The sequence below is a fragment of the Pipra filicauda genome, unplaced genomic scaffold (genome assembly GCF_003945595.2).
Source record: "Pipra filicauda isolate LSUMZ 115617 unplaced genomic scaffold, ASM394559v2 scaffold548_size709544_pilon, whole genome shotgun sequence".
NCBI classification, from domain to species: Eukaryota; Metazoa; Chordata; class Aves; order Passeriformes; family Pipridae; genus Pipra; species Pipra filicauda.
In genome coordinates this window covers 48,752-64,315 of record NW_024104696.1, presented here as the reverse complement: position 1 = coordinate 64,315, position 15,564 = coordinate 48,752, and the positions used below count along the sequence as shown (strand labels likewise).

The 15,564-nt window shown below is 68.2% G+C and overlaps 1 protein-coding gene across 1 annotated transcript; it reads left to right on the top strand.

Moving 5' to 3' along the window:
* Positions 1 to 927: 927 nt before the first annotated feature.
* On the top strand, positions 928 to 15,533 carry ABCA7 (ATP binding cassette subfamily A member 7). The gene is given in 52 exon segments (XM_039387250.1): positions 928 to 986; positions 1,765 to 1,863; positions 1,981 to 2,074; positions 2,283 to 2,424; positions 2,501 to 2,628; positions 2,692 to 2,813; positions 2,915 to 3,109; positions 3,214 to 3,303; positions 3,400 to 3,634; positions 3,741 to 3,880; positions 3,959 to 4,075; positions 4,225 to 4,404; positions 4,547 to 4,755; positions 4,853 to 5,029; positions 5,228 to 5,450; positions 5,554 to 5,775; positions 5,876 to 6,080; positions 6,149 to 6,265; positions 6,439 to 6,610; positions 6,766 to 6,897; positions 6,991 to 7,130; positions 7,207 to 7,344; positions 7,480 to 7,691; positions 7,815 to 7,887; positions 8,140 to 8,281; positions 8,283 to 8,340; positions 8,570 to 8,618; positions 8,816 to 8,878; positions 9,306 to 9,323; positions 9,464 to 9,618; positions 9,704 to 9,828; positions 9,904 to 10,002; positions 10,193 to 10,388; positions 10,493 to 10,587; positions 10,848 to 10,880; positions 11,240 to 11,345; positions 11,427 to 11,501; positions 11,726 to 11,895; positions 11,962 to 12,139; positions 12,225 to 12,340; positions 12,509 to 12,653; positions 12,741 to 12,864; positions 12,956 to 13,085; positions 13,165 to 13,285; positions 13,370 to 13,432; positions 13,509 to 13,615; positions 13,898 to 14,039; positions 14,115 to 14,249; positions 14,326 to 14,429; positions 14,545 to 14,637; positions 14,719 to 14,956; positions 15,031 to 15,533. Coding segments are annotated over 51 exon segments (6,753 nt in total). The 5' UTR covers positions 928 to 986; positions 1,765 to 1,794; the 3' UTR covers positions 15,172 to 15,533.
* Positions 15,534 to 15,564: the final 31 nt, after the last annotated feature.

Here is a 15,564-nt window from a genome sequence, read left to right as displayed (position 1 = left end):
GGCGGGGCGGGGCGGGGCGGGGCGGGGCGGGGCGGGGCGGGGCGGGGCGGGGCAGAGGGTCCGGGCGGGGCTCCCGCTCCGAGCCCCGCCCCGAGCCCCCCCCCCGCCTGAGCGGCCCCTTTAAGAGCCTTCCGTGACGTCACGCCCGCGGATACTTTGTAGCGCCGGGAGGGGCGGGGCCTGCGCGCGCCCGGCGGAGCCGCGGGGTCTCTTAAAGGGGCCGCAGGTAACGGGGGTCCCGGGCCGGGGGCTGCGGGGGGGAAAGGAGGGGCTGTGTCCCGGCTGCTGCTCTCGGCCGTGCAGTGTTCTCCCGGGACTGTCCGCACCTCCCCGCCCCCCCGGGGCTGTCCCCGTGCCCCCATCGTACCCCCGAGCTGTCCCCATCTCCCCCGTGGGCTGTTCCTCATCGTCCCCTCGAGCTGTTCCCATGACCTATTCTGGGCTGTCCGTGTGTCCTCCGGGCTGCCCCCGCGTTCCCCTGGCCCGTCCGCCTCCCGGTGACTCTGCAACCCTTCCAGAGCGGGGCTCCGTGCGGCGGAAGCGGGTCGAGGGGCGCCGGGGCCGGGCGATGCCGGGTCGAGGGGCGCCGGGGCCGGGGATGCCGGGCCGTGGGCTGCCGCGGGCGGGGGGTCCGCCGGTCCTCTCAGTTGCAGCGATGCGGCGTGTTGGTCCGCGTGGGATGAGTGAGCAGATTCCCGCGCGAATCCCCCTGGGAGGATCCCGGGGTTCTGTGGCTGTTTTGTCCCGAAAAGTGCCGCAGCACCTCCGGTTCCAGCGGATGGGGACCCCCAGACACCCTCACTCCGGCAGCCGTCCCTGTTCCCTCGTGTCACCCCATCTGCCCTGGTGCACCCCCGGAGGAATCCTGGCCCCGACCCTCACTCAGGCCGATTAGGCGGATTTCCCAGCCGGGATCCTAATCCCGCTGCCCGGTGCCCGCTTATCCCGGCTGTGCCCGGGACCCGGCTTAGCCCCGGGGGCGGCGGGTGAGTGCACGGCTTCGCCGGCTCCGAGGGAAAACGAGCAGCAAGGGGGGGCCGGAGCGTCCCGGCCTCGCGGTGACCGGGGAGCCGCCCCGGAGCTCGGTTCTCCTGGGCGTGGGTGGGTGCACCGGGCGGAACGCTGCGGGTTGGGTCGTGCCGCCGCCGCCAACGGGCTGGGCACGGAGCCGCCTTGGCAGCGCTTTGCTGTCCTGCCCGGGGGCTGCTGGCCCTTCTCCAGGGGTGAGTGAATTCCTAGGAGCTGACAGAAACCGGGCTGGTGCTGGGAAGGGTCAGAACTGAAGCTCTGGGGTCCCAGCACAGCTCGAGAGGTACCCGCTGGACCCGGGTGTGGAAGCTCGCGCCTCGAGCCCACTGCACCAACGCAATTCCCCTCCTGGGGTGCTGAGGGTCTCACAGAAACACCCACCCACACACCTCCCATGGGAAAACTGGGGCACGGGCAGGTCCCTGCCTCCCCCGGGCTGCCCAGGTCGGCAGGGCTTGGAGCCACACCCCGTGCTGGGCTGCGAATCCTGCTCGTGGCTCCTGGACAGAGCTCGTGCCCAATTCCGCTGCTTTTGGTTCAGGAAAGAATGGAATTTGAGGTATTAGCTCCGGAAAGGAGCTTTTCTGCAGGAATGCCATCCAGCTCCTGCCAGCCCCGGGGCTCAGCCCTGTGCCCCGCACTTTGCCCGGGGTGTGATAAGCCCTGACCCAGAGGGAAGTGAGGGCCACACAGTCGCCCCCAGCTTGGGGCTGAACCCCCTGCTCTCCCCCGCAGCCGGAGCCGAGCAGGGCCCGTGCCCCCGCCATGGCCAGCTGGGGCACCCAGCTGGGGCTGCTGCTCTGGAAGAACTTCACCTACCGCCGGCGGCAGCGGGTGAGTGGGTGACTGGGGTGTGGGGCACCCTGAGCCGCTGGCTCCTGGCACAGGGGCAGGCAGAGCTCTGGGCAATGATGGGGACAGAGATCCCCCCCAACTGTGGGTCTCCCCCAGATCCAGCTGGCCATCGAGATCCTGTGGCCCCTCTTCCTCTTCCTCATCCTGATCTCGGTGCGACGATCTCACCCACCCTTCAAGCAGCATGAGTGTGAGTGTTCCCTGCTGGACCACCCTCTGGCTGGTAATGACCCCCTGTGCCTCCTGGGACCCCCCTGTGTGCCCTGTATGGGAGCCCTGTGGAGTGGCACCAGGGGAGACAAACACAGGAGGTGATCAGACCATGGGGACTCGCTGGTGTGTGTGGGGGTTCCTGGGGATCCCATGCTGCCCCCTGGACCTGCCTCCCTCTCCCGCAGGCCACTTCCCCAACAAGGCACTGCCTTCGGCAGGGACCCTGTCCTGGCTCCAGGGCATCATCTGCAACATGAACAACCCCTGCTTCCGACACCCCACGGCGGGAGAGGCCCCCGGCGTGGTGGGCAACTTCGACGGCTCCATGTGAGCGGAGGGGCTGGGGGCTGTGGGGCAGAGCAGGGCTGGGCCGGAGTCTCACTGCCCACCCCGTGTCCCACAGCCTCTCCCGCCTCCTGTCCGAAGCCCGGCAGGTCCTGCTCCGCTCTGACGGGCAGCGACTCCTGCACAGCTTTGCCCGGCTCCTGCCTGCCCTGCGCCGGCTCCGGGAGAGCGGGAACCAGCGGGAGGGTGAGCACCGGGAGTGGGGGGTGCCCGGGAAGTGAGACCCTTGGCTGACCCCTGCCCCTCCAGCCCTGCCAGTGAGGGAATACCTGAGAGAGGACGAGACCTTCTCACGGTTCCTGCGGACCAACACGTCTCTGGCCCCGGCGCTGGTGGATGAGCTGATGGGGGCTCGGCTCAGCCCCCGCATTGTGAGTGTCAGTGCGGTGCCCTCTCCCGGTGCCCTCTCCCGGTGCCCTCTCCCAGTGCCCACGGTGCCAGTGACTGCATCATGACTGCCCTCTCCCTCCAGTTCTCCCTGGCGGGCATTCGCCTGCCACTGAAGGCCCTGGTCTGCAATGCCTCGGAGCTGGGGGGATTCCTGGCGGGGGGCGACGCCGCTTCCACCCAGCGCCTGCAGCGAGGGCTCTGTGCCCTGCCTGGCCCCCAACTCCGTGCCATGGAGGGCTCCTTCCTCTCCCAGTTGGACTTCCCACGGCTCGTGGCGGTGAGCTCCCAGCCTGGCCGGGTGCTGGGTGCTGGAAGGCGACAGGGCAGAGACTCCTGGCCCGTCCAGAGTGGCTGTGACTCCCTTCCCATGTCCCCTTGTAGGAACAGCTGAGCTCAGATGTGGGTGGAATTGCTGGCACCGTGGAAGCCTTGGGCACCTTCCTGCGGGATGCAGCATCCCTGATGGAGGAGGTACCCCCCGCTTCCCCTGCCCCCTACGCACCCCCACACTGTCCCTGGGTGCCCCGTCCCTGCCACCCCACTCCACTCCCCATCCCGCTCTCCCAGATCTCCTCCATGACCAGCCTGGCTGAGCTGCGGCGGGAGCTTGAGGAACTGAGGGCCCCCAACAGCAGCACCCCCAGTGCAGGAGCATTCACAGCCCTGTCACGCATCGCCTGCGGTCACCCCGAGGGCGGGGGGCTCAGGATCCCCTCCCTCAACTGGTACGAGGACAACGACGTCAAAGCCTTCCTGGACCGCAACAGCTCGGAGCGGAGATCGGTGGCCTCGGGCAGCAGCAGTGAGCAGGGGCTGCAGGGGGCTGTGGAGAGCTTGGCCAGGGGCAGGGGGGGCAGCAGGGACAGGGATGGGGGCTGGTGGCAAGGGCTCAGCTCTCCCTCCCTCAGGTCCCTTCTGCCGGGAGCTGCTCCTCAGCCTGGAGTCCAACCCCTTCTCACAGATCTTCTGGAGGGGCATCAAGCCCCTCTTCGTGGGCAAGATCCTGTACACGCCACCCGGGCCCGGCCCCGACAGCGTCATGGCCGAGGTGAGTGGGGTCTGTGAGGGGTCTGGGGGAGGAACTGAGGGGGTCTCAACCAGGACCTGCCTCATCCCTCTCACCCAGGTGAATCGGACCTTCCGGGAGCTGGCAGTGCTGGGGGAGGTGGGGGGCGCCTGGCAGGAGCTGGGACCCCGGATCTACACCATCCTCAACAGCAGCCTGGAGATGCAGGTGCTCCAGGTGTGTGACCCCAGACCCCCCCATCGGGGACCAGGCTGCCGTGGGGTGCAGGATGGGGTGTGCTGGGGGGCAGCTGGGGCTTCTGGACAGGAGTGGGGTGGGATGCGACTGGAGCAGGGTGGGGCCCCTGCTACCCTGGTGCTTTGCAGGAGCTGCTGCTGGCCCCGGGCACAGCCCGGCTCCTGGATGGGTTCCTCAATGGCACCTCCTGGAAGCTGCCAGAACTGGCCATGTTCCTGGCGGGGCCGGCAGCCGGGCCAGGGCTCACCTGGCACCAGGTGTACGCTGATGTGGACACGGTCCTGAGCACCCTGTCGCAGTTCATGGAGGTGAGTGTCCTTCCATTGTGGGCAGGCTGGGCCCCTGCATCGGCTGAGCCCTGCCTGCCCTGCCTGTCCCTCCGTGCCTGCTGAGCCCTGCCTGCCCTGCCTGTCCCTCCGTGCCTGCTGAGCCCTGCCTGCCCTCCCGCAGTGCATCTGCCTGGACAAGATTGAGGCGGTGGCCACCGAGGAGCAGCTGGTCGCCCGGGCCCTGGAGCTGCTGGAGGAGCAGCAGTTTTGGGCAGCTGTGGTCTTCCAGCCTCCCATCAACGCCACGGCCCCTGCGCTGCCCCCCCATGTCCACTACAAGATCCGCATGGACATCGACGATGTCACGAGGACCAACAAGATCAAGGACAGGTTGGGGGACACCCGTCCCGCTGGTCTCCATGGCCTCACGAGCAGCCTGTGCCCGTGGTGGGGGATCCCTGCTCCCAGCACTGTGCTCTGCCCCCAGGTTTTGGGACCCAGGCCCCGCAGCTGACCCCTTCAGCGACCTGCGCTACGTCTGGGGGGGCTTTGTCTACGTGCAGGACCTGGTGGAGCAGGCGGTGGTGCGGGTGCAGACCGGGGCTGCCCCACGGACAGGGGTCTATGTCCAGCAAATGCCCTATCCCTGCTACGTGGACGATGTGTGAGTGGGTGAGGGATGGCCCCGGCCCCCTGGGACCCTCGAGTGATCCCCCAGTGCTGCAGGGGACGTGTCTGAGCATCCTACAGCATCACTGCCCCGGGGAGGTGGCACAGGGCTGGGCGTGTCCCGCTGTCCCTGGCCCTGCGGTGACCAAGGGGTGTTGAGCAGGGCGTGGAAGGGCTGGTGGCATCTCCCCAGGTTCCTGCGGGTCCTGAACCGCTCGCTGCCCCTCTTCATGACGCTGGCCTGGATCTACTCGGTGGCCATGATCATCAAGGGGGTAGTGCACGAAAAGGAGACACGTCTCAAGGAGACCATGAAGACCATGGGGCTAAGCAGCGGGATCCTCTGGCTCAGCTGGTTCCTCAGCAGCTTCATCCCCTTCCTCCTCAGTTCTGCCCTCCTCGTCCTCATCCTCAAGGCAGGTTGCAGGTCTCAGGGGACAGTGTGGCTGACACAGGGAGCACTGGGACTGGGAGCCAGCACGGGGGGCTCTGCAGGATCCAACCTGCCTCCATCCACAGCTGGGAAACATCCTGCCCTACAGCGACCCGGCCGTCATCTTCCTCTTCCTCGGCACCTTCTCAGTGGCCACCATCAGCCAGTGCTTCCTCATCAGCACCTTCTTCCCCCGCGCCAACCTGGCCTCGGCGTGCGGCGGCATCATCTACTTCTCCCTGTACCTGCCCTACGTGCTGTGCGTCGCCTGGCGCGACTACATCACCTTCCCGCTGCGCGTGCTCGTGGTGAGCGACGGGGCTGCCCCTCCCCAGTGCCCTGCTGGGGCCTTTGGGCTGCACCCCCTGGGCTGGGCTTGGCCCACACCGCTGTTCTCGCCGCCCCCAGAGCCTGCTGTCCCCCGTGGCCTTTGGCTTCGGCTGCGATTACTTCTCCCTCTATGAAGAGCAGGGAGTGGGCATCCAGTGGCATAACCTGGGTGCCAGCCCTGTGCCAGGAGACCCCTACAACTTCGCGGCGGCCATGGGGCTGCTGCTGCTGGACGCCAGCCTGTATGGCCTGGCCACCTGGTACATCGAGGGCGTCTTCCCAGGTGAGCACAGCCCCCTCGGCCACTGGCAGCCCCCCAGCCCTGGCCCCGCTCAGCCCCCTCTGCTGCAGGTCAGTATGGGATCCCCAAGCCCTGGAATTTCCCCTTCCTGAAGAGCTACTGGTTTGGAGAGTTGTCCTCAGCTGGGCACCCCCTGTGCCCCACCAGCCCCCTCGCTGCACCCCAAGGTGAGTCCCTGCCCACCCCAGAGCCCTGTGGCCGAGGGCAGTAGCCATGGAGCAGGGCTGGAGCCCTCCAGCCTGGGCCTTGCCCTCCAGTGGAAGGTCCTGCACCCTGTGGCAAGGGGTCCTGCCCCCAGTGAGGGGTCCTGCCTGGGATGTGACCCCACGGTGGCTTCCAGTGCTGGTGGAGGAGCCGCCTGCCCAGCTCCGGCCCGGCGTCTCCATCTGCAACCTGGTGAAGGTTTATGGCAGCAGTGGCCGCGTGGCCGTCAACGGGCTGAGCCTGGACTTCTACGAGGGGCAGATCACGTCCTTCCTGGGCCACAATGGCGCCGGGAAGACCACCACCATGTGAGCCATGGGGGGGCTGCGTGGCCATGCCTGGGGACAGGAGCCGAGCTTGGCCCTATCTCCACCCGGGTCGCCGTATAGGGCAGGACATCACAGCCTCAAACCCTGCTGCTCCTGTGCTCCATGACCACCTTTCCCCACCACTCCCCATCCAGGTCCATCCTGACTGGCCTCCTGCCCCCCACCTCGGGCACTGCCTATATCCTGGGCTTGGACATCCGCTCTGATATCGACACCATCCGCAAATCCATGGGGATGTGTCCCCAGCACAATGTGCTCTTTAACATGTAGGCAGGGGTGGGCATGCGGGGAGAGTGATGCTGGGCTGTTCCCCTCAGACCCTGCCCCCCTCACCCTGCCCCCCTCACCCTGCCCCCCAGCCTGACAGTGGAGGAGCACGTCTGGTTCTACGGGCGGCTGAAGGGGCTCTCGGAGCAGCAGGTGCAGGAGGAGATGGAGCAGCTGCTCCAGGACACGGGGCTGCCCCACAAGCGCCGGGAGCAGACCAGGAACCTCTCGGGTGCGTGCGGGGGACAGGGCGGGTGCCCGAGCGGGGGTCGGCGGCCCCGGGTGCCCCCAACGCTGTCCCTCTGCAGGCGGGATGCAGCGGAAGCTCTCGGTGGCCATCGCCTTCGTGGGCGGCTCCCGGGTGGTCGTCCTGGACGAACCCACGGCCGGAGTCGACCCCTTCTCCCGCCGCAGCATCTGGGAGCTGCTGCTCAAGTACCGCAAAGGTCGGCGCTGGGGCCGTGAGCTGCTCCCTCTGAGCCCTCCAGCCCGGGGGGAGCGGGGGGACGTGCTGGTGGGAAAAACCCACGATGGGGGGACCAGCAGGAGGGTCCGGGATCAAGCCCCCTCCCTGCCCCCAGGCCGCACCATCATCCTGTCCACCCACTACATGGACGAGGCGGAGCTGCTCGGGGACCGCACGGCCATCATCTCGCAGGGCCGGCTCTGCTGCTGCGGGTCCCCCCTCTTCCTCAAGGCCAGGCTGGGCACCGGGTACCACCTCACGCTGGTGAAGCGGGAGCGAAGCGGGGCAGGCGGTAGCACCGGTGCTGTCCCCGGTGTCACCAAAAAGGTGGGTCCCTCAGCCCCGAGGGGCTTCTGCCAGGGGCAACCAGTGCCTCCATCCGGGGACTGGGGGGCACTGGGGGCCAGGTCCTGGCACGGGGTGCCAGGCTCCGGCTGCCCTTTCCTGCAGGATGGCAGTGACTCGGAGCGCAGCAGCGACACGGGCCTGGGCAGCGAGCGGGGCAGCGAGGCCAGCGCCGTGGGTGAGGGTCCCGGCCCCCGTGGCTCCCCCCCAGCTGCTCCCCGTATTTCCCCTGTTGGCTGGGGGGGCTGGGAATGCACAGCCCTGCCGCTGGCTCCTGGCCCCCCTGCACTGGTGGGGCAGAAGGGGGTCCCCATCCCCTCCAGCTCTCCCAGGGACCCTAAGGCTGGGATGCTGGGCACGTGCCAGCTGTGGCCAGCTGCACCAGCCAGCGGCTCCTGGCCCAGGTTTCCAGCACTCCCTGTTCCCCCAGATGTGGCCCAGCTGTCTGCACTGATCCAGAAGCTGGTGCCCGGCTCCCGGCTGGTGGAGGACATCGGGCACGAGGTGCTCTTTGTCCTGCCCTACAGCGGGGCCCGGGACGGGGCCTTCGGGGAGCTGTTCCGTGAGCTGGATGCGTCTGGGGGAACTGGGAGTCTCCAGCTACGGCATCTCCGACACCACCCTGGAAGAGGTACCCAGTGGGGCTGTGGCCAGGGGCTACCCATGGCTGCCCATGGCTCCCAGGGGTCGGCATCTCCGACACCACCCTGGAAGAGGTACCCAGTGGGGCTGTGGCCAGGGGCTACCCATGGCTGCCCATGGCTCCCAGGGGTCCCACCCCCTGCCCATTACCAAGGCCTTTCCCCCACTGGGCTGTGGGAATTGGTGTCATGTTTAACACCAGCCCCCCCATCCCCCAGATCTTCCTGAAGGTGGCTGAGGACACGGGGCTGGACACTGACACTGCAGGTAAAGCCCCTCGATCCTGGCTGGAGCTGAGCTCTGGGCTGCAAGGGGGGCCGAGGAACAGAGGGGTGGGGGTGTCCCCAGCACTCCATGTGTCCCTCCCAGGGCCAGGGTCCCTACTGGGAGCACCTGTGGGTGCAGGGAGGTGTCACAGCCTGTAACATGGGGCCCACCCTGGCATCTCATCCCCATTTTGTCAGGCACCAGGAGAGGAGCAGCTCCCGGCGAGGTGGGGGACACAGATGTGGCCGATGGGGAGCTGGGTAAGGAGGGGGGAGCTGGGACCCCCGAGCTGGGTGTTCCCCACCTCCACCCCTGGGGCTGGGGCCGTGGCACACGTCCATCCGGGCAGGTGTCCATCCAGGCAGGCATCCCTTCGGGCAGGGGGATGCTCAGGGACCCTCGTGCAGCATTTCTACCTCCCAGTTTTGGGGTGCCCCCAGAGCCAGGATCCAGGATGAGGGTGGGTTTGGGGGAACCCAGATGTGTGCAGAGGTTGGGATGGGACATGAAATCCCAGGAGGCATATCCAGCCCCCTTCTCCTGGAGATAGAGCTGGCGTGGGGGCAGTCACGGGAGCCTGGGGGGCTGTGATGGTTTGGGGTGCCAGCTCTGCCCTGGGTGGGTGCTCACCCCGGCCGGGACGGCACCGCACGGCTGTAACCCCTCTCTGCTCTCCTTTACATTGAGCCAAAGGAGCCCGGCGAGGTAGGACCTGGGGGCCGGGGGTGCTGGGGGGCTCCTGCATGCAGCATGCCGAGGGGGGGATGCCTCAGCCAGCACCCACCCCGTCCCCCCGTGCCCCAGCTGGCACGAGCCCCTTGCCAGACATGTCTCTGCCCTGGCAGCGGAGGAGCCCCGGGAGACAGACCTGCTGCGGGGGGCGGCGGGGCGGGCCTGCGGCAGGGTGAGGGGCTGGGCGCTCGTCTGCCGCCAGCTCCGCGCCCTCTTCACCAAGAGGATGCTCCACGCTCGGCGCAGCACCCGCGGCTTCTTCGCACAGGTAGGACCCGGGGGACCGGGATGGGGCCGTGGGGAGGGGATGGGGCAGGGGGTGTGGAGCCAACCCTGACCCCCGGCCCCCGCAGATCGTCCTCCCCGCCGTCTTCGTCTGCATCGCGCTGCTCTTCAGCCTCATCGTGCCGCCCTTCGGGAAGTACCCGCCGCTGCAGCTCCAGCCCTGGATGTACGGGCAGCAGTTCACCTTCTTCAGGTGTGTTCCCAGCCTGCCGCCCCCCGTGCCCCCCGTCCCCCACTGCCACCAGCTCACTCCTGTGTCTCCTGCCAGCAACGACGCCCCGGGGGACCCCGACACCGCCCGGCTGCTGGACGCGCTCCTGGCCGAGCCCGGCTTCGGCACCAAGTGCATGAAGGAGGCGGGGCAGACGTGAGTGCCCGCGGGATGGGGGCTGGAGGGGACAGCCAGGGCTTGACCCCACCTCGGTGCCCGACCCCCTCGGAGCAGCCCTGCCGGCCGGTGCGATGCCACGGGACCCCCAACCATCCCCGTGGTGGGTCCCGATGCCTCTGGCTCACACCAGGCTGGTAACAGAGGGTTTCTCTCCCCGGCTGCCCAGGACGGGGCCGTGCCCACCAGCTTCCCACCCCGATGGCTTCTCGGCCCCCTCAGCCCCCCCGTCCCTGCTGGACGCGCTGTGGCGCCGGAACTGGACACGGGCTGAGCCGTCCCCGCCGTGCCAGTGCAGTGGCCCGGGGGCACACAGGATGCTGCCCGAGTGTCCCGAGGGGGCCGGGGGGCTCCCTCCGCCCCAGGTAACCCCTGCCCAGTGGGGCAGCCCCAGAGCTGCAGGGGCAGGCGATGCTCCGGGGAGGCCACGGGGCCGAGTGTCCGTCCAGCCCGTCTGTCCATCCCCCAGGTGCAGAGGGGCACAGGGGACATCCTGCAGAACCTGACGGGCAGGAACATCTCTGACTACCTGGTGAAGACCTACCCCCAGATCATCCGGCAGGAGTGAGTGCTGGGGCTGGGAACACCCAGGGACACTGCAGGAACACCGTGGGGACACCGAGGGACCACCCCAGGGACACCTGGGGAAGGTGGCAGGGCGTTGGCACAGGGTGCCACTGCTGTGGCAGCAGGGAGGGACACTGTGGACCAAAGCACGGGGGAAGGGGACAGTGATGGGAGTGTGGCCAGCTGAGCAGGCGCTGCCCTCACATCCCCTCGGGGGGTTTCTGTCCCCCCTGTCCCTCCCACCCCATTTCTTTCAGGCTGAGGAACAAGAAGTGGGTGAATGAGCAGAGGTGAGCTGGGCAGGGGCTGGGGGCTGGCACAACTGAGCCAGAGTGAGGCAGGAGATGCCCGTTGGGGTTGGGGAGAGCCTGAGTGGTGGCTGGGCAGAGCTGACACCCATCCAACCTCAGCCCTCTGCCTTGTGCCCCTCACCATGGCACCTGGGTGGGTGGAGGGTTGTGCCCCTCACCATGGCACCTGGGTGGGTGGAGGGTTGAGTCTGGGCAGGGATGGCAGTGGGAAATGGGTGGCAGGTTTGATAGAATGATAGAACTGTAGAATCTCCTGGGCTGGAAAGGACCCACGGGGATCCTGGGGCCCAGCTGGCAGTGGGGTCTCGGGCAGGTTTGGAGCCCTGTTTCTCCCCCAGGTACGGTGGTTTCTCCCTGGGTGCCGGCGGCTCCCAGGCCCTGCCCTCAGCAGCAGAGGTGGATCGGGCGGTGCTGGAGCTCCGGGCACTGCTCAACATCACCCCGGTATGTCTGGGCTCAGGCCCCCAGCTCGGCTCCCGTGCCCTGGTGCTGGGAACCCCCTCCTCACCCTGTTCCCACACCCAGGGCAGCCCCTCGGATCGGCTCCTGGCCAACGTCAGCCGCTTCATCGAGGGTTTGGATGCCCGCAGGAACATCAAGGTGCACCCGGGGCTGGGAGTCCCACGGGGGCGAGAGCTGGGGGGCAGTGGGGATGTGGCAGCTGGGTCCCTCCGGGGGTGGAGCAGCCCAAGAAGGACCAAAAGGCTGGGGCTGGAGGGGAGTGGGTGGCACAGTGGGTGGGGACTGGGGTGCCACGGGCACAGCCAGGGGCAGTGCCAGGGCGGGTGGGGGGCTCTAAGCTGCCGGGCCCCCCCGTGCTGCAGGTCTGGTTCAACAACAAGGGCTGGCATGCCATGGTCTCCTTCCTCAACGTGGCCAGCAACGGGCTGCTGCGTGCCCGGCTGCCCCCCGGCACCGACCCCACGCGCTTCGGCATCACGGCCACCAACCACCCCCTCAACCTCACCAAGGAGCAGCTCTCCGAGGCCGCCCTGTGAGTGCCAGGGATGGAGGTCCCGCAGACCCTCCGGCCCCCGCTGAGCCCTCCCCTCCATGGCAGGATGGCCACCTCCGTGGACGTGCTGGTCTCCATCTGCGTGATCTTCGCCATGTCCTTCGTCCCGGCCAGCTTCGTCGTCTTCCTCATCGAGGAGCGGGTCAGCAAGGCCAAGCACCTGCAGTTTGTCAGCGGGATGAAGCCCCTCACCTACTGGCTGGGCAACTTCGCCTGGGACATGGTGAGGATGGGGATGGGGACAGGGACCAGTTCCTGGGGGAGCAGGTCCCACCCCTGACCTTTTCCCGGCTTCTCTGTCCCCCCAGTGCAACTACCTGGTCCCCGCGCTGCTGGTCATCCTCATCTTCCTCTGCTTCCAGCAGAAATCCTACGTGTCCTCGGACAACCTGCCCTCCCTGGTGCTGCTGCTGCTGCTCTACGGGTGATGGGGCAGCAGAGCCCAGCGGGGGCAAGGGGGGCACGGGGGGCTCTGAGTGGGGCTGGGGGCAGCCGGGGTGAGGGGGATTGTGGTGCTGGAGGGTGGGGGGTGTTCTTGTCCCCCAGGATGGGGGGGTGCATCTCAGCCAGCCCCTGCCTTTCTCCCTTGTAGCTGGTCCATCACCCCCCTGATGTACCCAGCCTCCTTCCTCTTCAGCATCCCCAGCACTGCCTACGTGGCCCTGACCTGCATCAACCTCTTCATTGGCATCAATGGCAGCGTGGCCACCTTCGTGCTGGAGCTCTTTGTGGACCAGGTGAGCCTTGGGATGCCCTGGATCCCCTGTCCCACCCACATGGGGCCAGTGCCAGCTGACTCACCCCTCTCTTTGCTGCCCCGGCAGAACCTCAATGACATCAACCGTGTCCTGAAGAAGGTTTTCCTCATCTTTCCCCACTTCTGCCTGGGCCGAGGCCTCATCGACATGGTGAAGAACCAGGCCATGGCCGATGCCTTCGAGAGGTTTGGTGAGTCAGGGGGTGTCAGGGCTGCTCCCCCTCCCCAAAGCCTGGCCAGCTCGGGGGTCCACCCCTCCTACAGCCCCTCTTGTGCTCGCAGGGGACAGGCGCTTCGTGTCCCCCCTCTCCTGGGACCTGGCAGGGAAGAACATGTTCGCCATGGCCGTCGAGGGCATCATCTTCTTCCTCTTCACCCTCCTGCTGCAGTACCGCTTCTTCCTGCGGCTGGGGTGAGCCCCAGCCGGGGGGTGCCTGGGGGGTTCCTGCAGATGGGCAGCCCTGGATGTGCCCCTGCCACTGTTCCCCCAGGCCACGGGCTCCAGAGCTGCCCTCGCTGGGGGACGAGGACCGGGACGTGGCCAGGGAGCGGGCGAGGGTGGGCAGCAGCCCCCCCCAGGGCCACCTCCTGCTGCTGAAGGACCTGACCAAGGTGGGTGTGTAGGGCTGGATCCCCCCACAGCCCCCGACCCCCCGTGAGGGATGGGAGCACCCAGCGCTGCCTCCCCCCGCTCAGGTGTACCGGCGCAGGAAGGCTCCGGCCGTGGACCGGCTCTGCGTGGCCATCCCCCCCGGGGAGGTGAGGGACAGACGGACGGACGGACGGCACCGTGGGCAGGGCCGGGGCTGCTGGTGACCCTGCTCTGTCCCCACAGTGCTTTGGCCTCCTGGGGGTGAACGGCGCTGGGAAGACGTCGACCTTCAAGATGCTGACGGGGGACACGGAGGTGACGCTGGGGGAGGCCTGGCTGAAGGGGCACAGGTGGTGAACGCAGGGACCCCGCAGCTGCTCCCCCTCTCTGTGTCCCCACAGCACCTGTGCCATCATCCCCATCCTGTGCTCCTTCTGGTCCTCGTCCTTGCGGTGTGCTTGTGCTCACCTTCATCCTCATCCTCATCCCTGCAGCTGCTCGTCCCTATTCCTGCAGTGTCCCTGCAGTGTCCCCCGCAACATGCTCATCTGTCCCTGTCCCACGCTTACCTGTCCCCATCCTGTGCTCACCTGTCCCCATCCCCAGTGTGCTGACCTGTCCCTGTCCCGCAGTGTGCTCACCGACCTCCAGTCTGTCCACCAGCACATGGGTTACTGTCCCCAGTTCGATGCCATCACAGACCTGCTGACAGGGCGGGAGCACCTGGAGTTCTACAGTCGCCTGCGTGGGGTCCCAGAGGAGGAGACCCCCAGGGTAGGGCCCTCATCCCAGCCCCCCCTGCCCAGGAGACCCCCACCCTCACCCCCTCACCCCTTCTGTCTCTCGCAGGTGGCTCAGTGGGGCATCACCGCGCTGGGGCTGGGGCCGCACGTGGACCGGCCCGCGGGCAAGTACAGCGGGGGCAACAAACGCAAGCTCTCCACGGCCATCGCCCTCCTCGGCTGCCCCCCCGTCGTCTTCCTGGTGAGGGGGGCGGCGGGGGGTCCCACAGCAGCACCGGGGTCCTGCCTGGGCTGACCCTGAGCCGGGGCCGTTGCAGGATGAGCCCACGACGGGGATGGACCCACAAGCCCGGCGGTTCCTGTGGGAGCGCATCCTGGGCGTCATCCGGGACGGCCGGTCCGTGGTGCTCACGTCCCACAGGTGATCCCCCACCCGGGGCCTGCAGCCCCCACAGTGGGGAGCAACCCCTGTGCCCCTGGGAATCCCCCAGAGGGGAGCTCCCCTCTGCCCCGGGGGTCTCACTCGTGCCCCCCAGCATGGAGGAGTGCGAGGCGCTCTGCACCAGGATGGCCATCATGGTCAACGGCCGGTTCCGCTGCCTGGGCAGCGTCCAGCACCTCAAGAACAGGTACCGGGGTGGGGAGCTCGGGGGGCTCCTTGGGGCGGGGGCTGTGGCCAGTCCCCGCAGTGGTGTCCCCTCCGCCCGCAGGTTTGGGGACGGGTACACGGTGGTGGTGCGGGCGGGCGGCCCCGGCCCCGCGGCGGTGCAGGCCCTGCTGCAGCGGCACTTCCCCGCCATCGTGCTGCGGGAGCGGCACGGGGGGCTGCTGCGGTACCACCTGCCCGCCCGCGCCGCCCCCCTGGCCGCCGTCTTCAGCCTCCTGGCCGCCCACCGCGGCCCCTGCCACATCGAGGACTACTCCGTGTCCCAGACCACCCTCGACCAGGTGACGGGGCACGCAGGTGTGGGGCTGTGGCTGGGGGTCCCGTGGCACTGTCTCTCATCCCACCATCCCCGCAGGTCTTCGTGCACTTTGCCCAGGAGCAGAGCGATGGGGACCCGGGGGAGGCCGCGGCACCAGGGCAGGATGTGGCCCCCAGCCCTGGGAGGAGGCTGAGCACGTTCCTGGAGGACGAGAGCTACCAGGAGAGCGCTGTCTGAGTGGGGAGTGGTGCCCCAGGGACCCTCACAGACCACTCCCCAGTCGTCACCGCAGCACAACCTGGGGTCACAGGGCTTCGGGGCACCCCAGACCCCCGGAGCTGCACACGGGAGGCCTGGGCACATGCTGCCCACTGGCATGGTTTCACCATCCCATGGGACAGTGGGTGCTGGGGAGTGTCAGAGCATCAGGACAGGGCTGGCCCCAGATCCCTGTGGGTGGTGCCCTGTGGGGAAGTTGATCTGGATGGGGGGTCTGGGGCTGGCCCTGGGACCCCCGCTGTCCCCGGGACCCCCGCTGCTCCCCACCGGAGCCGAGCTTGCTGTAACTGAGCAATTCAATAAAGACCCGCAGTACTGACGGGGGGCCTGATCGCCCTCGCCACGACACGA